Source organism: Parasteatoda tepidariorum, chromosome 9, assembly GCF_982258835.1.
Source record: "Parasteatoda tepidariorum strain Cologne lab strain chromosome 9, Ptep-v5.0, whole genome shotgun sequence".
Lineage (NCBI taxonomy): Eukaryota > Metazoa > Arthropoda > Arachnida > Araneae > Theridiidae > Parasteatoda > Parasteatoda tepidariorum.
The window spans coordinates 57891586-57917691 of record NC_141763.1 but is presented as its reverse complement, the minus strand read 5'-3'; the positions used below and the strand labels follow the sequence as shown (position 1 = coordinate 57917691).

The window sequence follows — 26106 nt, the reverse complement described above, 5'->3', positions numbered from 1 at the left end:
GTTATAAAAAATAATTTTTTAGATCAGAGCCGTGGTGGCTCAGGAAACAGAAAGCTCGCCTCCCAATGAGATGAACCAGGTTCGAATCCCACTGAAGGCTGGTTAATTCGAATTCCGCACCCGGCTCGCACCGACCACAGTATTAGCGTTAAATATCCTTAGTGGTGGATGGATTATGGGTTAGAGTCCTCATGCCGTCAGCCTAACTGTGGGATATTTTCGTGGTTTTCCTCTCCATGGAACGCAAGTACATATTAGTTCTATCAAAAAATTCTCCAAGAAGGATCATGAGGACGTAATCATTATTCATTTCAACAGCTATCATTCCATAAGCTTCTGCACTTTTTGTTTACAATTAAACTGTCCCTTAAATGTTTTGTACCTCTGTCGTCTGAATCTGTAAATTGATTCAGATCACGGTGGAATTAGTTTAATTTATTGATTTCAGATCTGTTTTCAGTCCTATTTAATAGTTCTTACAGGAATGAGAACAGTCCAACAGCATAAGGAAATTTCTCTTATTAACACACATGTTATCTTCCTCCAAAGATACTTTTTCATTCATGTTTTTATGGTAAAGAAATAGGAAAGATGGTATTCATGCCCTTGTTCATTTTGAATATTCTTGTTGTCAAAAGTACAATGAATGATGGACTTCTACATTCAAAGAAGCTTCAACAATGCAAATATGAGCGTGTGCAATACCTACCGCAGTTAGCAGTTATACTGGTTTTCATTTTAGTTGTACAGCGTTCAAAAATTGTGGCTGGTACTCGGCACATGTTGCCTTTTTACAACGGAGTTACTCTTAAGAATCATGGTAAGATTTTTTTTTTTTTTTTGGAAACTTTCTTATGTCCTTTATTTGTTTAATTTCGATCAATGTTTCAAAAAATTTTAAGTCTTGATTGACAGCCCATGATACCACGTGAAAACAAATTATGTCCGTCATTTAGTAAAAAAATCCAAATCCTCTTCCAAATAATTTTAAATAATTTTTTATTATTTAATTTAATTGTGGATGAAAAAAATTTTTATTATGAATTCTAACTTTTTTTATACGATATTAATCTACGTATTTTTTTTATTGCAAAATCTAAAGTTTCAGCCTTTTTCTATTAGGTAGAAGCCGAGAAAAATTAAAATTTATTATTTTTTAAAAAAATAATTTGGCGACAAAAATAAAATATTTAAATGGGGCGATTAATATTTAAATGTAGATAACTTACGAGAAACTTGACTTACACGCTCGTAGCGAAAAATTTCTTTTTTTTTTCACTAATTACCGATTGTTAACCCCTTTTTTAAATTATAAAATAGGGTGTTTCTTTTTCAGTCATTTAAAGCTTTATTCGCAATTTAATAAATAGATTTGAATAAAACATTTTATTGAATAAAAAACATTTTATTCGATGAATGTTGAGTTTTATAAAAGCATGTTTCTCCTGGAATGTGGTTACATCAACTTTTTTTATTTTATTTTTTACTTTGTTCTTTCAATAATTGATAGAATTGCAATAATATATAAATGTATGCATAGATTTGGAACAATATATTTATCAATTTCTTTAATGTATATTCTATAATTATTAATACGTATACGTAGTCAACTTTTTTAAGCATCTTAAAATTCTCTACATCTAATATATCGTTTTAATCTTAAAATAATTTTTTTAATTACCTATACGCGAGTGCTTCGTAGAATTATTTTACTTACTATTTATTTAAATTTTAATATTTCTCAAAATCTTATTCTTTACGTTACTACGTATATTATTTTTACATTAATACACTAATAGATTGCTTTAGTACATTAATTTAGGTTTTCCTTTAAAATAAAATTCCTTTTTAAATTATTGCTAAGTTTTTATGGAAAGCTTATAGTTATTGCCAGCTAGGAGAGAATTAAAAAGAAATTTAAAATATTCTACTGATCAAAATTATTCGAAGCTAAGCAGCTAACTATTTACTAAGCATACCATTTTTTCGAGAAATGAAGATAAATTATTAATTGTCTTTTTTTTATTATTTCGTATTTGTTTGAGTAATAAAAAGCAAATGTGTATATGTACACAACAAAAAATAAAACAGTTTGCTTTCTTTTTTTAATGAACGACAAAATTATGGACTTTCAAACTTATTCTCGCCTGCCAACTTTGAGAAAGTTGCCCTTTTAAAAAGGATAATGTTGAAAAAATTTGCTTAAAAAGTTGTAAATAATATTTTTCAACCTTAGCACAATTCAATAAAATATTGTTATATCAGGAAAATGGTCGATATGTCTTATTTTGTTAAAAAGAAAGTATTAAAAATAGAAAATTGCAAAAAGATTCCAAAACTGTGCTATTTTTAAAATCGTCCTCTCAAACAATTGTTCTTTTTCTAACCTTAGAATTTCCTTAATGCTGAAACAAGATATATTAAGTGATTTTTGGATAAAATTATTTTATCGATGCAATTGAATATGTTTAGCAAATAGCTTTAATATACATTTTTTAGAAATTATAAATAGAAATTGTTCTTTTATTTCGCCGAAAAAAGACAACAATTTTAATATTTCTTTTATGCTCAATTGAAACGTAACAATGATTTAATTAACCCCAGAATTGAAATCTGTTTGGACGTAGCGTTTAATTGCTTGAAATACTTAAAAACAATTATACTTATTAAAATTATTAGAAATCAAACTTATTCTTTTATTTTGTTAAGAGCGGTAGGAAAAGTAGTGAAAAGCCCCGTTTACCATCATACTTACTATTAATACATTTAATAATATAATCAAAGAAATAAAATAAAGGATAAAATATAAATTCTATTACAATATCTCCTTAAGTATACACTAAAACATATTTAGAATAGATGTTGGATCGATGAATAAAAAATACACTTTCAAAAAATTTCGAATAGGGCGGAGATGGTAACTTGTCCTAAATAATTGATTTGGAACTTCTTTGTAATGTCGTTCAGAGAAGCAGTAAATAAATATATAAATAAAACATAATAAATTTCTTTAAAAAAAATAGAAATAAATAAATAAGTAAGTAAATAAAAATGCACTGCTTTGAATTGTTTAGTAAGTTTTATTATTATGTTTGTTTTTTTCAATTTAAGAGTCATAACAATTATCTTATGTGAAACTAATTTTAATATCGCATTAAATATTTCAATGTAATACACTGTTTCATTAATCCCCAGAATCTAAAGATAGGAGATAATTCATTATAGAGATAATTTCATTATCTTCAAAAAATATTAAAATGTAAATAAAAGTCGACAAGTTTTGAGCACTAAAAAATATGTCATATTACTTCATCTTAAAGCCATGGAATCGTGTTTCATTTATATGAAAGCCGATTCCCGTCTTAAGTACTTGATTTCTTCACCGCCTGTCTATATCGTGTGGAAATGCATGTTGTCCTGATTTGCCTCTCTTGCCCACTACGGTTTTTTGGGTATTTCTTTTAACTTTCGTTTGCCGAAGTTTTCTAGTTTTGTTTTTCACTTTATTTTCCATTTTTCGTGTGCAGCTTAACGTTTTCTGTTTCAAATCACTTTTGCTTCCAGACGCACGTCTAGCGAGCTTTGCGAATGGGCGCTTATTTTTGAGAGTTAGACTTTGTAGACTTCATGTAGACTTTTATTACCATTTTCACAATTTTGAAGCAAATAAAATTTCTAAATCGCCAGGTATACTGATTCAGTTTCTGGGAATTATTCATTTAAATCATGCAAGGAGAAGTTCATGAAATTAGTACAGTTTGTGATATGACAGAGAGAGGAGGTAACAGAAAGTGCGTTGTTCCACATTTTGGCTGAAATAAAAGTATTTGTAATTTAAAAATTAAATATTTTTTTTAAAATAAGATAACATATGATAATTATTATTGTTTTGCTTATAAAAGTTATTAATTTCAAAAAGTCAAAGTTTAAATTAAAATTTGAAGTATGATTTTTAACTAAAAGTATGTGCTTACGTAAAGTAGAGTGACGAAAGGCGGCAGGGGTACGGTGGGGGGCGACACTTTGTGACATAAGAAGTGGTCAGAAATATTGAAAAAAAATGTGTGCCATCATTAATGGGTGAGCAGTGGCGTATCTAGGGTATGGCAAGTATGGCGAATGCCATGGGCGCATTATTTCAAAAAGGCGCAAAACCAATCAACATCGACGATTATTTTTTATTAAAAATTTCACTAATTTTTTTTTCAAGTTATGGCAGAATTAAAAAAAAAAAAAAAGCATACAACATTTAACCTTTCCTCGTTGGCTCGAAAAGAAGACATCGAGATCTTTTGAGGAACTCTTTTTTGTAACTGGGGGAGTGAAGTATGAAAGGGAACCGCTAATAATAAAAACAAAGTAGGTGACGAGCGTTAAACAATTTTAGTCTCCCACTGCTTTAATTTTTTTTCATAACTTCGTTTGAAAACTCATAGACCACCTTAGTTAGGGATAATAGCAGGGCCAAGGTTTCCAGCTCTTTTGCATAACTCGAAAAGCGCGAGAAATCTCCTTCGGTTGTTATATTATATTCAACATTAAAAAAAATGGGGGAAATAAGAAAAAAAAACATTCCACATACCAACTCTTTTTAAACGACTTGACGTCTGTGTGATAACAATTCATACACGTTTCTGCATTCATTCACTAGACACTTTCTTTCATTATAGTACTTTCAAGTTAAGCAACAGAGGATTCGTAATAAATAAAAAATTTTAATGTTCATGAATACATTCACGATAAATACTAAAATAAATCAGTAATAAAAAGTAGCTTTTTCTTTTCTACTATTATATTTACGACGATTTCGGCAAAAGCCAAATTTTAATTATAATATCGTAAATTTTAATTATAATATCGTAATTTAGAGAATAATGCAGAGTTTTTAATAATTACAACTCTTACTCTCTTTACTAACTTTTTGATATACTCCAATAAAAATATTTTTAATATCAGAGAATTTCCTAAGCAATTAACATTTAATGTCCATCAAAATCCTTTGACAAAAAGACTTTTAACCCAGGGGTCTGTCCAGACATTTTGTGAAAGATCCGTTTTTCGTGAAATTGTGAAAAAATTACTCACATTCTTTCAACCAGGGTCCGCTTTTATGAATTTGTGCAAAAAGGATCCGTTATTGCAAAAAAAAAAATTTTTAAAGGAGTTTTTAAATTGTAAAGACATATAAGATTATGCTCAACACTGTAAAATTGTAATTAAAAAAATTAAATTTTAAAAAATAAACAACAATTGCTGCTTCTGTGCTTCTGAATTAGAGATGCAACATACAAACATTTGGTATTTAGCCTATACTGCTAAACGCAGAATATTAATTTCGGACGAATAATGGAAGAATCGTCTGCCGAAGACAAAACTTAATTCGTTTACATCCATCTTTCTTGTTTTCTGCCTTGGAAAGGGTTTATTCTATTAATTAAATTATAATGAAGATAAACAAATTTGTGAAGGTTCCGATTAAAAGAAAAATCATTTTGTGAAGGGTCCATTTTTAAGTTAAAATATTTTGTGAAGGGTCCGTTTTTATGAAAAGATATTTTGTGAAAGGTCCGTTAACGGACCCAAATTTCTCCTAAACAGACCCCTGTAACCCCATAGTTAATTTTATAACTGTCGTTGAACAGCCGACCCAATTCCGCAGCCTTGTAATTTTGAACCCAATCCAGAAGACAAGGGAACTCCTGTATCGAGTAATGGGAGAAATTTTTCTTCGTGGAGGGCTTTTTGGTGGAGCTAACGCGCATTTGCGTTACATGGAGAGGAAGACCACGAGAACCTCCCGCGGTTAGCCTAACGGCAAGGGGACTCTAACCCATGATCCGTCTACAATTGATAATATTTCACATCAGCACTGTGGTTGGTGCAAGCCGGATGCGGAATTCGTATCAACTGGGATTCGAACCCGGTTTCCCTCATTGGAAGGCGAATGCTCTATCCCCTGAGCCATCGCGGCTCCCATGTTTAAAATAAAAGGAATTAAATTTTTCCCCCCTCTAAAATGTAGCTTCTCATTGCTTCACGATATGTCAAAGCTGTACTATAAAAAATTTAAGCTATCGCTGATAAAATGTAAAGACAAAATGTAAGCTCATTATTCATTATAGTAAAATTACAGGGAATTTAATTTTTTTCTTTTTTTAGCGTATTATGAATTTCATTTTTTCTACTAAAAACGAAGAATGAAGCACAAACTTAATGCAAAATTAATAGAGTAAAACGAAAAGAAAATATTTTTTCCATGTATAAACGATGATAAAATAAACAGTTTAATAATGTTCATTTAAAAGGGTTATTCACATGTAAGAGTTATAAATATTTAAGTTCCGAATCTTATAAACAAAGAAGACATTATTTATAAGACTTTATTGAAACTGTAACTCAGAGTCAAACTATAATATTGCACAAATGAAAAAAAACACTAAAATAGCCACAAAAAATCATGGTTATATATATAAAAAAAAATAATTAACTAAATAACATAATTTAGATTACAAAAGTATAGATTATGTACTAGCATTAAGAATGTATATTGTAGAATTGTGTTGAATGTGTATTGTAGTACTATGTATGATGTTATAACTCTTGAGAAATATATTGATATAAGTCACTGCCTTTTTCCTCGGCAATACATAACGTATTTATTTAAAATCGTGTCCTTTTTTATAATAAGAACAGAAAACAAATCCTAAAAATAATATTTATTGATTTCGTTTATTTAAACTAGTTTACTTAGACATTCATTTAAATTTAAAATAATTTACTTGGAAAAAATGCTTTTCTACTTAGGTTATTTGATATTATTTATGTATTTGAAAATGCTCTCTGTAAAATTAAATTATAGTAATATAAGCTGAATCTTTAAATTTAAAATATTTATCTATATGAAAAAGATTAGTAGTACAACAGACTAAAAAAATGAAAGGCGAACGAAAGAAACTTTGGAAGTTCTAAAGGAGAGCCATCCATTTCTGGGGAGGAAATGGATGGAACCCCTTCAGGCAGAAAAACCAGATGACCAGAGGGATGACTTGAGAGATGTGAAAACCATGGGGTGTCCCAGTCTAGCTTAGACTAATTATTCTGTAGTGAAATGCTTGTAAATCTTCAATTTTATCAGGGGTTAAAATCTCTTTGAAAAACGTTTTCGGAATCTGCTGAATAGATTTCAAATAGAACCCCTTCTATAAATTAGCGTAAATCCTTCCACAACGTGGGAGATTTTTGCCACCCATGGTGGGAATCACCTCCACTAAAGTGTGAAATACTGAAAATAGGAGGTTCCTCTGCCTCGCTCAACAAATAATTTAAACCAATGAAACGATTTAATAATGAATACACCCCACTATTTTGAAAAATAAAGGACAGGCGTTATAAGTAGTTAGGCGCTCATACAAAAAATGCTGCTCGTTTTAGTTAATGTTTCAAAATTTAGGACAAGAAAATCAAATATTTGAAGCCTTTAAATTTTTATAATCTATTTTGATGCAGCTTCTGGGCTTTTATAGTTGATTCATTGATTTAAGAGAACAACGTGTACTACAAGGATTTTCTTTGATTGTAAGTAATCATTTCCTAAATATTTAAACTAATGCATTATACTTTCCCCTATATCTTTCATTTTATTTCAGATTATAATTTTCTTCCTTTAAAAAAAAAAAAAAAAAAAGAGATTAAAGAATTTTTTTTACATTTTATAAGTCTTTTACAATACATATCACTTACATTATATTTATATCACTACATATTATATTACTTGAAAAAAATTGTTATACTGTTTTTAAAACAATACAATATTTTTCCTTGTAAAATTACCTTTTCTACAATATAACATTTTTCCTTGTTAAATTACCTTTTTTTAAAACGATGTAAAAAATGTATACCTTACAATTTAATTTTTTTAGGATTATAAATAAAATAATAAATATTTACGAAAAGTTATTTTTTAACAAACGACCTTTATAATTCTGGGAAACTTTTTTAAATTCTATAGGAAAGCTCTCGAGTTACTTCTCATATTGCGGCTACCCCCAATACTTAGGGGTACAGAAATCCAAATCAGTAGAAAAAATGGCATGTTTATTCAGAAAAAGTACGTTTTAGTGTCTGATTTCGTAACTTGAAATATTGTCCCTGCATTTATTAATTAGCATATTTTAAGTCACCTCCTTGAACCATTGACATGAGAAGAACGTGAAGATCTGATTATTATATCAAAAGTTATCAGGGTAGTCCGTTTATTTATTTTATTTTTTTGCGCACTGAACGTCTTAAAACTTATAATTCAAATCTGTTTAAATTTTTTTCTGCTTTTTCTCTAATTTGTTCCATTCTGATGCGAAGAGAATTTTTCATAATTTGATTTTTTTTTTTGGTCTACTTAACTTTTTGCCTTTTTTTTTCAATTATTTCTAGATATTCTTAAACTAAGACGACAACTTCCTCTAATTTATTTCTCATTAAAGAATGTATTATTGTCGCTTTTTTGTCTAGAGTTCTGTATTTAATTATATTTATATTTTTTCTTATTATCAGTTATTATATAATGTTTGTACAACTTAATTATATTAAGAGCATCGGTTTTTTGTAAATAAAAAACTAACCAAATTATAAAATTTGATTGTAGCTATTTTATTTGTAATTGTCATAACAAATCGCAATTATTTACACTGTGATCTTTAATGAATTTATTATATCACGATGATTTTATTGTTTTGGTATTTTCAAAGCATGATTATGTTTAAAAACAATCAATTTCATTCAGTTTAAATTTGGGAAATAATGGGTAATAATCCGGTTATGTTATAGTTCTTCTTTAACCCAGAGACATTTCTTGCGTGTGAGTATTTTTGTTGCCTAATTATATTTGTTGCTTAATTAAACAAATTGTTAGAATTTTTATTGACAGTTGAAGAAACGCAAGAGAATCTTCTTTAAATATGATAAAGGAGACTTTTTTTATTCCTAACTAATGCTAATTTCGAACACACGTGAATGCATCACAATTAAAAAGAGATAATTTTATTGTTATAGTTAATTTTTATTTATTTATTAATCTATTAAAAAAATGCAATGCAATCTTTTTGGAAAATTTTATAACCGTTGTTGAACAGCCGATCGAATTGTTTGAATTTGCGACTGCTAATGTTCAACTTCGCAGCCTTGTAATTTTGAACCCAATTCAGAAGACAAGGGAACTCCTGTATCGAGCATTTTGGAGAAATTTGCCTTCGCGGAGGAATTTTTTGATTGAACTAATTTGCATTTGCGTTACATGGAGAAGAGGATCACGAAAGCTTCCCGCGCTTAGTCTGACGGCAAGGGTAACCAATGATCCGTCAAGGAGGATATTTTACGTCAGCACTGTGGTAGGTGCAAGCCGGAAATCGTGTCGAGCAATCATTGCAGGGAATCGAACCCGGCTCACCTCGTTGGAAGGCGAATGCTCTATCCCCTGAGCCACCACGGCTCTTTTTGCAATATTGCCAAAAAGGCTTAAATACTTCAAACAATGCTTTTATTTAAGAGATTATGAATATTTTAGGAAGGGCGCAAGTACGAGATTTGCCATAGGCGCTTCTTTCCATAGATACGCCTCTGTGGGTGAGTTACCTTTTAGATTAATTGGCTAAAAATGATTAAAATAAGTCACACTATAGTTTTCATTAACATGAAAATAAAAAGAACTGTTATAAATGTTATTATCAGAGAAAAATCTTTATTGAAAAATTAACATATTTTATTTAGATTTTAAACACGCAATGGGAAATATAATGCAATTTTTTTCAATGTCTGTCATTTTTATATTTTATTTATTATATTGCTGTTCGAAAAATTATTTTTTCAAAAAATATGCTATAACATTTTTTATTGGCATTTTATTTTAAATATTTTAATGAAAACAATATTGATATAAAAACTTTATAAAAACTAAAACTTTCTTTTTTGTTTGAAACCTTGTATGTCGGACCATGGTAGTAGCTTGCAGATTATAGAACACCGTGTTCCACTATCGTATACCGTATCTGAGGACATAGCTTATGTATTAATTGTGCTGCGTATACAATCTATGTGCAATATATAAAATATGTATTAAAAATCCGCAAAACAAAAAAAAATTAAAAGATATCTCTTCATCAACCCACACGATTATATCCGAAATAAGGAGTGCCTTCTAATATTGTATCTATATAGCAAAAGCAAAATATATCAATACAATAGTGTGAGAAGCTCCAAAAAAAATTGAAACAAAATAGAACACATTAGGTAAAAATATATCATGCAAAAAACAGAAGATAAAATGTAAAGAAAAAGCAGAACAAAATACAAAACGAAATCTATAAAGCGAGTAGCGAATTCAAATAAACTTACATGTACCGGAATCTTAAAATTATTTTCGTAATAAGATTGCAGATTATAAAATATGAAAATAGAAGCGCAAATAGAGACAGAAACGTAAATGAAGTTAAAAAGCGTAAATAGAGAGATTTCTATGAAATGACTCTTAATCTTATGTATACTATATTTTATTTCAGTCGCAAGAAATCAAACGAAATCAGCCCTTAGAAATGGCTGACAGAATTCACGAAGCCCAAATGAAGAAGCTGTATGGAAAAAAGGAACAATATCTCAAGGTTGTTGAAGATACAGCTCAGGTTCCCTACAATGCCTCACACAAGCCAAAATTCCATGGCAAAAAGTGAACAATTTTTTATAGTTCTGAACTGTTTGTTAGAAATAATTTGACGTACGTTTTCCTTTCTTGCGTATCTTGTACTAAGTCATTGAAAAGTGTGTAATAAAATATTGTTAAACCTAAAATAAAACGTTACTAAGATTGTCAAATTTAATTTTACTAATAATTCCTTTCATTCATACAAATAAGTCAACTATGTGCTCTCTCATATATTCTATCAATTAAACATTAAGTTTATTTTACTATTCATTTCAAAAAACAGCTGGTTATTTAACTTTAAAGGATTTGATTCAGTATTTTCTGCGAAAGTAAATGTTTTAAATGGTATCAAACACTTTAAAGATGAGCTTCAAGTTTGCTTAAAAATGGCTATCAAAACCTTTTGATGAAAATAAGACTAAACAATGCTAGTTTTAGGAGGGAAAAAGAATTAAGAAGACTTAATCTTAATGTAGATGTGAGCATAAAAAAATAATTAAGAATAAATCATGTTTTAATCAGCGAATTTTCTCTACCTAAGTGCCAACCTAAAGGGTTAATAGTGTTGATTTGAATTACTCTAATGAATTATATATCTAACTATGAATTAAGTTACGAAATCAAACAGAAAATCATCATTTCTCTAAAAAAAAAACTTACTTTTCTTCGATGGGTTTGGATTATTGATCGCCAAAATTTGGATGAAACCGAAATTTGGAAACAAGGACGAATTAATATATCATGCGGTCTAGGGTTGAAGGTAAAAGTGGGTTGCAATTTATCATAAAAATTGTGATATATTTCTAAAATTGAAGAAACCTTTAGTTATAATGACATCTAATGTTAAGTTGGTGAGGAAAGATTAATTTATTTAACCAATATTTCTTTCATTAAATTTAAAGGACATGTAATATTTCATGCGTGCATAGCTCGTCATGAAGTAATAAATATTGATACAAAGGTAATTTCTCAAATGAATAGACCTCGAGTTTAAGATAATTGCGCATATTGTTAAAAAAGTATAAATGTAGCTTTTGCAAGGAAAAGCTATTAATTTGAAAATTAATTTAGTGCTTACTCGCTTTATTGATAATGATACCAAATTATTAAGATATCCTCGTAACATTGCATTTTTTTTCTTCCCATTTTTTTTTCTATTTTGATAATTTCAGTTATGAAAAAGGTCTTATGAATTCATTGTTTGTAACGAGTATTATAGGATGTATCTTCAAAATGGTGTATACATCAGAAAACATATCAATGAAATCCTTTTCAAACATGTATTTGTAGAATTTATTAGGACCTGGAAAGTATTCAAAGTGGAAGTAATATTAGGATAAAAAATGTGAACTTTATTGTATTTCGTAATACCAGATCTTAATAGTAACTCTATGTCTATGTAAATATACCTAGATCAGAAGTTTAGAGATTTGATTTCGTAATTCTAAATAGAAAGCTAATACACGAAAGAAATGTTCTACTTCCTTATTATAAAACTAATACTACTTATTAAGTTTTTCTATGTGTATGCGAAACCTGTGTATTTATCAATTGCCAGACAATCTTCTCCAGAAACATTCTCAACGAAATCATTATCCTAGGGTCCGAAATCATATTCCGGACCCTAGGTTTTCTCTAATATATTCATGTAGCAGTTTAAAACTTTTGTCCCCCACCTTTTTTTCGCGATTTAAAATTCAAATAAGAAGATCGGAATTCTTTTATGGTTTTAAAGACTAGGCTTATGTGAAAGAAATCGAGTGCAAAGTCAAACAGTACTAAATATTTTATGATTGTTTCAGTTCTTTAATTACGATATTTAATATTTCTTTTCAGTTATCTGTAGTAGTAGCGATTTATTTACTTTGCACTAGAGCCTCAGACTAAGCTATTGGTGATGGTTTGTGAAAAATCCCTCAGAATCAGTTGAAGACATTCGATCACAACCTTGATCCTCTGCAGAGGGTGTTGCTACCCCGCTTTGGTAATCTAACGACCTGTGTGCGAAACTGCATAAAGAGCCAGTCTCCCTAGATTTTTTTCCGACTTTTCAACTGTATGTAACCGATTTACTGTATAAGTTCATCACTGACTGTTTGGAACAAATATTATTTGTGGTGATTATTAATAAGTTTTTTTAATGAATCAAATTCAGCTATTTGCTTCTGTATTTTTTATTCGAAAGAAATTGAAATTGATTTTCCACAAAATATGTGGTGTCATTAAAAAAATTGTTGAAATGATATTTTAAAAGCTCTTGTCAAATTAAATTATTTATTGTCTTGTAAACATTTTGTTTTGAATGTTCCATAATGTTTTGACACTTATTTTCACCAGGAAAAAAATAATTAAAACTATTAGTAGCTATATTAGAATGCATAGTTCAGGGCTGACGTTGCATTAAATATATAAATAACAATGCGGGACTTTTGCATCAAATGTAATCCGATTAGTGTGAAAGAGCGTCGACAACAACAATAGCAAAAATAATCACTGGTAAGACCTTTTTCAGTGTTTTACTATATATTCGTAAGATGGCGCAAAGAATAGAAGTTTGATTTCAATTCAGTAGTTAGGACAAAGCGTAATATCTGTTCTTCTACATTTCAAATTGAAACGCATTTCACATTCTTAGGAGATAAGGTCATGTTGATTTGTGGTTAAACAAAAAACTATTCTTCCTCGTAACTCTTTTATTTCTTGTTTTTTTTGTTGTAGATTTAAGATCAAACTTCTTTTATACAAAAACGTGTAGACACTATTTATATTATTTGAAGAACACTCGATGTAAATAATTAGTTATAAATTCTTTCGCCGTCTGTCAATTTAAGTAGCTTAATAATGTTATTGATAACAAGTAATCACTTGAATTTTGTAAGTAATACCTTTCTTAGAGTTATGAATCATTTCACCCACTAAATTGAGGTGTTGGGTCTTGTATAATTTTCGTGATCAATTCATACATACTTTCCAATATTAACAGGCTGCTACAATTTTATCAACATTTATTAAAAATGTTATTCATGATTTGATAATTGTATCACAAAAGTACTCTTTCGTTTCCAGGGACCATAGGAAATCCCCAATCTATTATTGATGCCAGTGATACTTAATTAAATGTGGCTGGTTAACTATTCGTATTGTTGCAATTTACGTTTTTTACAGCCTCCAAAAACTTACATAGTAGTAATAAAATATTTTTCTTTGTGTATTTAAAAGTAAACTGCAAATGCTTGTTTGTTTTCAGAAGCTCTTGCATTCATTATAGCACAATTATATTGTGATTCTGTGAATACTAATTAATCTGTTAAAATACTAATTGGTTTTCTTATTTTGTGTTTTATAAGTCTAAAACTGTCATCGTTTTATAATCTATTGATTAGTAGTTTTGTATACATTATACAATTTATCTACCTAATCTTATGAGACCTGATAATTTTATAAAGTTTCGTTGCCTGATTTAAATCTTAAAATTAATATAAAATATCTAAATTATTATTATTAATTTTTTTGGTGGCTACTTTGCTTTGTTCGTTTTTGTTAACTTTAACCTCCAATTTATTTAAACCTTTTTGTGGGCCTTGGGAAAATTACTTTCCATCAACATGATCTCACTATTTTAATTCTATTTATTGGATCTATTTTAATCTATTATATTGGATCTTCAGATGCAAATACTATGCCTGTACCGTTACACAAATCAGGAAGTTCTAAAACATTTTACAAGGAATTACTTCAAAGACCACGTATAATGATTAAAGTAAATATGGAAAATAGCCCAGTTCTAATGGAGGTTGACACTGGAGGAACAGTTTTGGTTATGAGTATTAAAAGGTTTCGAAAAATCTCGTAATAAAAAGATTAAACCTTCTAAGCTGATTTTTAAAACCTAAAGGAAAGATGAGGTTGTACCACCTGGATATTTTTCTGTCACAGTTGAATATAATAATCTATCATGTAATTTAAATTTATATCTAGTTAAGGAGAATATAGATACTATTTTTGGCAGAGAATGGCTTTATGAAATTCCATTAAATTGGAATGCCATCAAAACAATTAATTCTAAAGTTCAATTTGTTAAAACTCTTAAAAGACTTTAAAAATCTTTTTACTGATGGATAAGTGGAAAGTAAAAATTTCGAATGTGAACTTGAGTTAAGGAAAGACACTATAAACTGGTTTTTGGCCGACCAGTTCCCTTCAGGCTTTAGCAGTGCCAATCAGGAAAACGAAAGACTTAACAGAGATGGATTAAATGAAAAAACAAATATATCTGATTAGGCCACACCCATAGTTCCAATTGCCAAACAAACAAAACGGATCTATTGGGCTATGTGCTGATTACTCAGTAACTATAAATAAATACTTAAAGGTTCAAAAACACTCGCTCCCTCGAATTGAAGATATTTTTGCATCACTAAGGGATAGCAGGGCATTTTCTAAAGTTGATTTCAGCCAATCTTATTTGCAAATGAAGGTTAAAAAAATAGTCAGAAACTGTTAACCATAAATACAGAAAAAAGGTCTTTATATTCCAAAAAGATTAATTTTCAGAATTAATGCAGCTCCATTTGGCAAAAATACATCGAAAGTCTATATGTGCATGAACTATTGTATCACTTATGCGCAAGTGAATTAGGTTTTTTCCCTCTTCCCATTCGAAAAGTTTCAGTTTATATATCTCACCTGCTATTGTGTTAAGACGTAACTTCTGTATTCTAAATTTTAACTGTTGTAAATTATTAATAAATTGTTCATTTTAAATATAAAAGTGCTTATTTCTAAAACCTCACACTGTGGAACAGCACATAAATATAGTACTTTATTTCTGTGCAGAAAAAAAGAAGCTAGTTAATTTCCCAGAAGCAGAAAGTGCCTAAAACTGTGACGTACGTCGCAGAACAAACGAAGTCCTGCAGAACAATTTGTATCTTGAATAAGTGACAGCGTTTTCCTGCGATAATAATTTATTAATAATTCATCGTCATTAACAAAATTTTACACCTCAAAAGTGAATGAAAAAGTAACAAATCAAAAATGTTTGCCTAGGTTTAAAAATAATGTAGAGTATGTACCTGCGTATGATCCAGTATTTTAATAAATGAAAATATGGCATTTTAATGTAAAGCTGACTTTTTTTCGCTGTGAAATGCTTGCAGAACATTTGTATAAATTAATAAGTCCTGTTGCAGAACATTTGAAAATATTCTGCTTCTGGGGTTAATTTACTCTAAACTATCTTATTGTCGCTTTGTTGTGTTATTGTTCTTTGGATCAGATTCATAGTGCGTAAAACATCATTTGCGCTTTAACAAAAATTTATGTGTTTGCTAAATTTCTAACATATTATTGAAGATTAAAGGAATTCTTTGAGGTTTAATTATGTACATGAGCTGGAAGCGAGGAAATTGAAAGAAATTTTATGAATCACAAATCTATTGCTTGTTAAAACTGGGTTTCGTCTTTTAAAAGAGAGATTTTCTCTAAGAGACTTGCACCACCTAAGTTTTTTAAATCTTTTCGCTAAATCTGATTTCTTGTTAAATCAGGGTTCATTATAAGTGAGTTTGACTAGTTGTATATAATGGTTAAGCATTCCTTTAAGATGGACTTTCTGACTATCTTCTTTGAATAAAGCATTATACATGCATTTTATACTCTTCTTTATTTCAATGAAGTAGGGAATAATATTTATTACATTAGTTTCGCTTTAATACAATTTTTTTTCTTTCAGGTAAAATTATTGCTGAGTGTTACTACTCTTGGATGTTGCCTTTACATCACTTCTGCTTATGAGATAGGAAGTTGTAATGAAGCAGTATGTGCATCCATAGTCAGTAAATGCATGCTGACACAATCCTGTAAATGTGATGCTAAAAATATAACATGCAGCAAGGATTGCTTTTATTGTTTAGATTTTCTCTATTCAGAATGCTGTTCATGTGTGGGTTAGTCTTAATTGTTAATTTCTTTCTTATTAAAAGTAAGGATGCCTTTGTAAAGAGTGTATGTAGTAGGCTCTTGATTATCTGGTTTCAATGCTATCCATCCTAGTAAAAAATTAGAAATACAAATTTGCCAACTATTACAATTTAGCTTTTATTACGACTTCATAGTTATGATTGCAGTATTAAGGTTCAGTAATAAAAATTTGGGAATTTTCCTAATAGCTTGTTAAACATAAGTTGTTGTTTTTTATCCTTAACTACCAAGTGTTATTAAATTTTATTTTTTGCAGCAAATATTGGGAAAAAATATCACATAGTGCTTTTTTTTAAATTAAGAACATCTATTTTTAAATAGTAAATTCATGCATAATATTAATTAATATTAGGTATATACCTATATAGAATTTCTAAAAACACCTTAAAATTGCAATAACTTGAAATTTTTAAAAAATATGTGCATTATTGTACTTTAAACTTTTGATAGCTAGTTTGAGAAGCTGTCACTTCTAAAAATATAATAACCGACAGCAATATAAGAACTAATAGTAGGTGGATAAATCAAAAATTATGGATGTTAAAACATTTGTCTGTACACTTTGACTATTCCTTGTCAAAAATTTTCCATTTGTGTAGTTTATTATTAAACTTTAAACATTTTTTCATTAATCATTTTTCTTAAAATATGTAAATCATATTTTCAACTATATGGGAGAGTGACACTTTGTTTTATACGGCTATATTACAAATCTTATTTTTCTGCCACATAACTCTGAATACTCAAGAGCCTACTGTATAATTATTTATGATTTAACTTCAACTAGACAGTATGGAACTCAAAATCTGCTATACAGGAACAGTTAACAAATAAAAATAGAAAATCAATTAAAACAGACTGATATTTTTTTAAATAACTCTATTATAGAGGAAAAATAGTGATTTGGTGATTAATTTCATCCTTGTTATCTTTTGTTGGTTTCTGGTTATTAATTATAAGATAATTGTTATAACATTTGGAGTTATGCATATTAATAAATATATAAAGTTATACTGAATTATATAAATATATAAAGTTTCATTATTAATTTTTAGATTTATGTTAAATATTAAATTTAAAAGAATAAAATAATATTTCATGATCTTTAGATTTTTATCTTAAAACAAAGAAAAAATTTGACCTTCTCTCATGGAGAGACTATACACTTTCTTCCTCGGAATTGGGGTGTAGAGACTCCATTGGTCTTCAGGCGAAAGAGAGGGATTCAGAAGATCTCAATAATTTCTAGCCTATCTTATAATTAAATTACACTTTTATCATTGAAAATGTCCGCTATAGCGAGTGTTCTGGAATCAGGAGTGCCAGCCTAATGTATAGCCATGTTTAATTTTGATATTGCCCAGTTCTTAAATTCATTTGAGATATTAATAGATGAGGTAAAAAATTGCAATTAAGCTATATAAGGCTTTCGCAATTAGTAAAAGCATGTTGACATCATCCTTGAAATCAGATGCTAAAAGTGTAACCGGCTGTAAGGATTGCTTTTATATGTTTGTAGTGTTCATGTGGGTTTTAGTCTTACATTTTTATTTGTTTGTAATCAAAAAATGTTGGTTCAATTTTACCCATCAAAGTTTAAGAAACCAGGATATTTACATTGTGTTTTATTATAAATGTTTTAATTTACATTTTCTGGTTTAATAAAACAAAATTTAGATATTTAAATTATTTAATAGTCTTAAAATAAAATCAGCATTTTTTTTGTTTGCTTAAACCTATAAGTATTTTTTTATTTCTGTGCTTATGCTTTTTTTTTTTTTTTTTTTTTTGTATGGTGAAAATTAATAGCAGAAGTAAATGCTTCAGTTCTATGATTTTACTCATTAAATAACACAAGTTTTCAATCTATTTTATCTTTAGCTTTCCTGCATTTGAATTACTTGCATTGTAAATGCAGTCATTGATGTAACTAGCTAATTGCTAGGGTTGACCAGGACCAAATTTGAATGGCTACAGTAGAATTATTTGATTTCTAGACAATAAAATTTACAAAAGAATGATTTCAAAAAACTGTAAAAAATATTTAATTAAAAGATTGTTATAAAAAGATTAAATAATTTTATAATTCTGTTTTTGCAATTTTTTTTATTATTTATTTATGAATTAGTGATTTTATTAAGATTTAAAAAAAAGAAGTTTTAAAGGAAGTCCGGGTCCTTGAAGTACTATAACAAAGATTATTTTATCTGTGGCAGTCACTGTATTTTGAAATTGTAAAAGAATCTTCCCTTCCAGTTATGGATGTGTTATTACATGAAACGTTTTTTTCTTTTTTAGAATTGTGTCCAAAGAAGAATGACACAGATAACTATTTGAACATGAAATCTCATGTGGAAGACTTGCCTGAACCTTTTCCTGATTTATTTAGCGTACTTACTGAAGAAAAAGATAGCAGATTGAGATGGATATCTTATACTTACCCAGTTGAGATATCTTTCATAACCCTTGACAAAGAAATAAAGTTTCAAGGTGGTGTATTATATATACTGTTTATTCATGGTGTATAAGTTGACTTTTCAAACCGCTAAAATTTTACAAAAATCAGTGGGTCGCTTATACATTGGTAATGAAGTCAAATATTCGGTGGTCTGAAATATGATGCATATATAGATATGAATAACTGTATCCCTTTATTTTATTTATTATTCAATCTATCCCTTTCAAAAACTATTTGTAGTATATTGTGTACAACAATTAATTTTGCATTTTCTCTCATCATATTTTCTTTTCATTTAAGGTTTTCTTTAGAAACAATACTTCAAATTATGTTCAGGAAAAAGAAATTAAGAATAAGAAAAATTAAGATAGTTTATGAGTATTTCAAAAAATAAGGCTACAAATTATAAGATTCCATAATATCTTCTGTGACGTATTCAATAACATTAGTAGTACTGTTATACGTACAGATCCCACTATTCAATAGATTTTACTGCATTTTTGTCTACTGAGTCCAATAAAAAATTGACTTCTGTTCCCTTAAACAAATTTAAAATTCTTCTATTTTTTAAAAGATTTCACAATAATATTTGAATCTAAATTTTGCCCCAATTCTAGTAACTTTATTTGAGGGCAAAAGTACAATGTCCAAAGCTAACAAATAAAATATTTTTGACTTCCAAATATTTTGCAGAATAATATTTTTTTATGTATTTAAATTTTAAAAATTTTCATACTTGGTTTTTTTCAATGGTCAACTTATACCAAAAATTTGCTATCTTTTAATCAAAAGTAATGAGTTGACTTATACACTGGGATATGCAGTATTTCTCTGATTATTTTATGTTGTTTCATTATTTATTAAGTAATGTATTAATAATTGTTTGTGTTCTTTATTTTAGTGTTTAATTTTTCTTTCAATATAAATTTATTGAACTTATCTCTTGTCACTAAAACTGTTAATAAAAAGCTTGAAATATCTCTTTAAATAAGATTTTTCTTAGAAAAATATATAGTCTTCAATATAAAAAGATGAAAAAAGAATAGTTATTTTTGTTTATTTCTATATTTTAAGCAATCAAAACTAACTTATGCATCAATTCTCATTTGTGTGAAGTAACATTTTTTTATTGTACTTTTAAATTATATTCATTCAAGTCAAACTCATTTTTAAAATATAATTAGTTGTATATTTTCATTGCATGTATTAGCATATTTATGAAATGTTATTTATGTTTGATAATAGTTAAAATGTTCCATCTATATATACTTAAAAATTAACACAAAGTTATAACTAAATGTGATGTTTTATCGTAAGAAACACCAATAGTATAGTTAACATTTTTGTTTAAAACTGCTATATTTTTAAAAGCTGATCTTTATGTTTATGTTGATATTAAAAGCTAATCTTTATGCCTCTGTCATATTAATGAATAATTCAAAATTATGAATTCCAGAGTTCTCTCTAGGAATAAAAAAGAGCAGGGTGCTTTCTCACAGAAAATGATACTTTTGAGTTCCCTAAAAAACCCTAAAAAATCCCTAAAAAATTATCAAAACGCGTAATATTATGTAATAACTGCATTTGATCCTCAACAATTTTTAAACTACCCTTTTATGTTATTTTATGTGTGTATTTCAGAAAAGTAATTCTCACTCATTATCAAAATAAGAGAAAAATTTATCAGTTCTAAAAAATATTTAAAGGTATGCTAACAGACAATCACTGTGTGAAAAGTTTTTTCAAAATAAGTAAACTAAAAAAAAAAATGATTAATGTATTATTAACTTGAAAGCTTTTTTCTATGAAATTTAAATTGAAAATTGTGAGAGAATGAATGTGAGTTTAAAAATGTATTATTTAAAAAAATAATTTTAAATTTAAAGTAACGTAAAAAATTAATTAATTTACACCCCTTCCCCCGAAAAAGAGATGTATATAAATAAACAGTTTAGGATAACCCTAACAAAATAAATATTTGTAATATGAATCAGAATTAAACCTATAAACATGGATAATTTTACCACTGTGAAATCATTATTTAAACTGTGAATTAATTTTTTTAAAAAATAGAATATGAATAAAAAGGTTGTGTTTTTAAGGAATGGAGGTTTGTTTTTAATAAAAGGGCAAAGAGGACTCATCAAATGCAGGCAGGGCAAGGGGCCCTTCTAAAAACATTTAGGGGGAACACTAGAATTCTAATTCTTGGACAGATAAAAATTTATCAAGTCAATATACTAATTCAAAATTTCAGCTTTAATTTTAAAGTAATAGTTTTCATTATTCAATGTTTAACTCCTTTTTTTTTAAATTCAAAATATTTTTATTCCAACCTCCGTGAATATGTTTGATCAACTTAAATATGGAAATTTAATATGATGCAATTAAAAATTTAGTATTATGATATTCTCTTGAGACTGTAGCTTAATGGAATCTTTGTTTTTCTCTTTATATAAAATATTTATTTATTATTCTTTTACCCATAGCTAAAAGTACAGAATCAAGCAATGGTGTAGATGCAGTGGAACCTTCCATAAATTGTACTGTAGCCTTTATGTCGCAATGCATGTCTTGGAACAAGTGTAAAAATGCTTGCTCATCTATGGGTGCTTCAAGTTATCGCTGGTTTCATGATGGTTGCTGTGAATGTGTTGGTTCTACCTGTATTAATTATGGAATAAATGAAAACAGGTATATATTAATCTTGGAAACAAAACAAAAAAGCTCTCTAAGTGTAAATTTTCATTTTTTTAAAAGGAAATATTTCTGTCTAGGGTGTTTTTGAAGTTCTGAGAAAATTTGTGAAATTTATTATTTTATAGTCATAAGAACTATTCACACAGTTTTGACTACAAATTTTATCTAAAAAGAAACAAGCGTTGGAAAATTATATTTCATAATGTTATTTGTAATATATACATTAAATCCTTTATTTATTTATTATTATTTTTTAAGAAATGCAAGCATTTTCTATATTTTACTAGAAGGCTACTTTTTACCCAATCTTCAAAAGACTATAAAAAAAGAAGATAAAATTAAGTGACATAACTCTTTTTATGCCAAAAGTTATGCACAAGCAAGATTATTTTTAAATTTAATGCTCATGCACCTACAAGATTTATTCAATTTTTAAGAAATAGAAGCATTTTTGAACTTTATTGTAAGGATAATTTTTCTCCAATCTTAGAGACCATAAAAATAAAGAAGAGAAGATTAAGTAACAAGATTATTTTAGAACATATTTGTTATGATTGACAGATTTAAACATCTGTCATGTTAATAAACAATCTTTCAAATCTGCTCTTTGAATAATATTCCCAATTTCATCCCAAGAGAATGTGGGATAGGCCTGATTTTAATTGAAACCCTTAATGATCTAGAAGGTTTGGCATTTGATGATCATAATGGAAAAGCCATCCCCTTCAAATCAATCCATTAATCTTTCAATGTTGTTCAAATAAACCTAGAGCAGTAAGAAAACAATGTTTGACTCACATCGTTAGTGGATGGAGAAATTGACATTTGAAAGCTAGTGGCTCCTCACTAATCTGAAAGTTTCTTAGAACAATCTGCATTAATTTGTATACTAAAAAAAAAAGGACATTTCTTAATTTTGTTATATTATTTTAACGATAATTTTCTCAGTGTGTAAAATTATGCTTAAAAGTTTGAGATCTGCTGCTGTTTGATAATAAAAGATACTTTTAAATTTTAAAAAAGTGCTGAATATAAAATATTTGATTTTATGTGCATTATAAAAAGATTTGGGTTTCTTTAATTTGAGACCTTACTTAGTGATAAGCAATATTAATATTATACTTATTAAAAGATAATTTTGTATGGATAATTTTGTAATTTGATAAATTTAAATACAAACATGTTCCATTTTATGAACATGCAGCAAGACAAAAATATAAATAATCAAAACTGATAGAACAAGGCAGGTATGTCTGCTTTCACAGATGTATAATTTTCAATCTCTTTACTTTGTTCAATATTTTCAGTATATTTTCGTGTGCTAATATTTCTATTAACATTTCAGAATTTGTTGAAGAATTAACCTCCCCATGCTATTTCAGTATTTTTTATTCTGAGTCACTTGTTTGTCAAGAAAGTCATTAATTGCCACCCATTTTTAGTTCCTTGTCCATAAATTAAATTACTCAATATGACTATCATGATAACTTTGAATCTTTTTGTTTTTGTTTTGTTCACAATACTAATTTTTAAATTTATGATCTCAATTTTATGCTGCTATTGTATAGTATATGAGAAAATATTTCATCTTGTTGTCTTCTTCATCTTTCATTTCTATCTGTTGCTAACATTACCTCTTATTTTTATTCATATTGTTCCAATGAAAAATATGTTTGAGTGCTGGAAATACTTTTATTAAAGAGTAAAGTACATATTGAAGTTTTTTTTTTTCAATTGAATTAATTTATCTTATTTGTTTTGAAGTTGTTCATGACCTTAATCTACAATTTCTCTGCACTTATCTTATAATAGGTGTTTGGATTGTCCTCTGGACAAAGACCAGATGACTGTTGAAGAATTGAATGTTATATCTAAAGATTCAGTCAAAATGGAGGATGAACTCACTGAAGAAACTGACAAATCAAGTGTTGAATCAAAAAATGAAGAGGATTTTGACGAAATTCAAAATGTTGATTCTTAGCCTATTAATATTTGTTTTTTGAGCTAATCAAAAATACGTCCATTTTAGAATGTTGTTGCATTTATTTATATTTTTACTAGATGCCAATTTTATATGTATGTATATTTCTTGAATAAATATTTTTTTAACTTTGTAACCCAGTTTAAAACTTTTTTGCTGCTCATGTTTAAAATTTTTAATGAGGTTTTTAGTTAATTTATTAATAAGTTCTTTATGTAAACTTTTGTTATTTTGATAGCAACATAGCTAATTAAAATCTTTCACAATTTCGTAATAAATAAAGTTTTTTGTTTAAAAAAAGGAACATTTAAAGCTTATATTATTTATCAATGTTTCAAGCAAAGGCTTTTTAATAAGAATCAACTAAAAATAACTTTTTGTGTTTTTTTATTTTTGAGTACTACATTTTATCTAATAAAATTCTGCCTGAAGGAGCAATGTTAGAATCTAGAGAGAAAAAATGCAAAATTATTTGAACGTTTTGTTTGAGTGTTGTGTAATTTTCAAAACGTCAAATCAATCATACTTCCTCCGGAAACAAGCAAGTTTCTTCTTTTTATGTAAGGAAAGCATTTTTTTCTTTGTTTTCTTTAAATTATTTGTTAGATTCTTTTTTAAATTTAGTTTAATCAAATTATTAATTTACAGTTAGGAGAAAAAATATTAGTTTCAAATGACATGGTCTTAAGAACATAAATAGTGTAACAACAAATGAAGTGGAAGACTATAACAAAACTGTTGTTTATGGAAACTGTTGTGTTATATGAGACATGTACAGATACTATGTTTCATCTTCCAAAATCTGAGTAAAAGTTAAAAATTTGATGTCTGAGTAACACAAGTAAAGATCGCCGCTATCTTAATTCTGCAGAAAAAAGAAGTGTGATAAACCAAGTACTTCGTGAATAAAGCTAGACAACATGAATAAAGTATTAATAAGTGCATATAAACTTACATATTTTTTGTTCTATAAGCAAGAACCTTTCTCAAGGTTGATACATGCAATGAGAAAAAGATTTTCTGTGCTTTAAAACTAAGGTAAATTCTTATTTAGAATTAAAACTAGTTTTTGTATCTTTATTTATGTCGTTTAGCTTTACTTATATCTTGAAAAATTCCCTTTCATTTCAATACCAAGTAGTATATTGTTTAAAAATATAGCCAATGTATTTAAATAGAAAAGTAATTTCATATATAAAGCAGTGATACACGAAAATTATTTTTTTTAAGCTATTTTAATTTAAACTAGATCATAGATACTTGGTACATAAATGGTTTTAGGTTTACAGAATGTAGTCATTATTTGATAAATAATGAAAAGTAGATTCTGAAATGTTAATTTTTAGGCATTCAATTCTTAACAAAGTTTTCTTCTCGATAATGCTAATATCTAAATACTTTTGGTAAATTTAACACCAATGATAATTTTTTTATGATTAGAAAAGATTGGGATAATTTTATAAGAAAAGGTGTCCTACAGTTCAAAATTAACTCAAAACCGAAATATAAATAAAATGTTTGTTTTTAAATTTTTATTTTTCGTTTATTAAATCTTTTGATTGATAAGTTAATTATTTTTTTAAAAATTAAATAATGCATGTAAAGAAGTTTTATTTTTTTCCCCATGCCCACCTGATTAACACTCCTTATTTAGGTATCAATAAGATAGATTTGTTGGTCACTTACTCAGGGGCACCATAATGGGTGGGCCAACGTTGCACTCATACAAGGACAGATAGCACAGAGAATGAAAAAACATCCATGCTTTGCCCGAGATTCGAACCCAGGACCTTCCTTTTGTGAGGTCAGCTGCCTAGCCGCAACTAGTGGCATTTAAAAAAAAAAATATTTACTTTATGCAAAAAGCGAATCAAGAAAATGATAAAATATTTCTGACCATTTGCACCAAACTGAGTATCTGAAAACATAAAAAAAAACTAAACTATTATTTGGCTTATTAACATTGTGTCATCAATTCAAAATTGTTGTTGAGTTTCAGTTCAACTAGATGTCAAAAATAATCCAAAAATTCGATTTCTTGGTACTTAATATGATTTGCGTTAAGTATATCATGTTATGTTTCCCAAAGATAAATATTAATTATCTTCAGAAAATATCTACTTTTGTGTAATAAATATTAAATATCCACAAAGAAGAAACTTAAGAAAGCAATGTGTATGAGGACATTTCACTTTATCAACTTCATTTAATTCGAAATCATCTTAAAATATCCAGTTTGAGCACCCTATATCCAGTGTACTCGTCAACTCATGTCCGGTTTCGGCACGATGTGAA

General features: G+C 27.9%; 1 protein-coding gene and 1 long non-coding RNA gene across 3 annotated transcripts; both read left to right on the top strand.

Moving 5' to 3' along the window:
• The first annotated feature begins 576 nt into the window (after positions 1–576).
• LOC107437688 (uncharacterized) lies at positions 577–10865 on the top strand. The gene is made up of 2 exons (XR_001583282.4): positions 577–820; positions 10551–10865. It is a non-coding gene; the product is annotated as an uncharacterized LOC107437688 (long non-coding RNA).
• Positions 10866–13265: 2400 nt separating this feature from the next.
• On the top strand, positions 13266–23947 carry LOC107437703 (twisted gastrulation protein homolog 1). Of its 2 annotated transcripts, none has more exons than XM_043045966.3 (5): positions 13266–13374; positions 16425–16638; positions 18971–19162; positions 21620–21824; positions 23643–23947. In XM_043045966.3, exons 2-5 carry the CDS (start codon positions 16536–16538, stop codon positions 23809–23811), a joined length of 669 nt encoding a protein of 222 aa, XP_042901900.1. In that variant the 5' UTR covers positions 13266–13374; positions 16425–16535; the 3' UTR covers positions 23812–23947. The 2 variants fall into 2 exon arrangements, with proteins under 2 accessions (XP_042901900.1, XP_042901896.1); XM_043045962.3 differs by having other exon boundaries at positions 13280–13564.
• The last annotated feature ends 2159 nt before the right edge of the window (positions 23948–26106 follow it).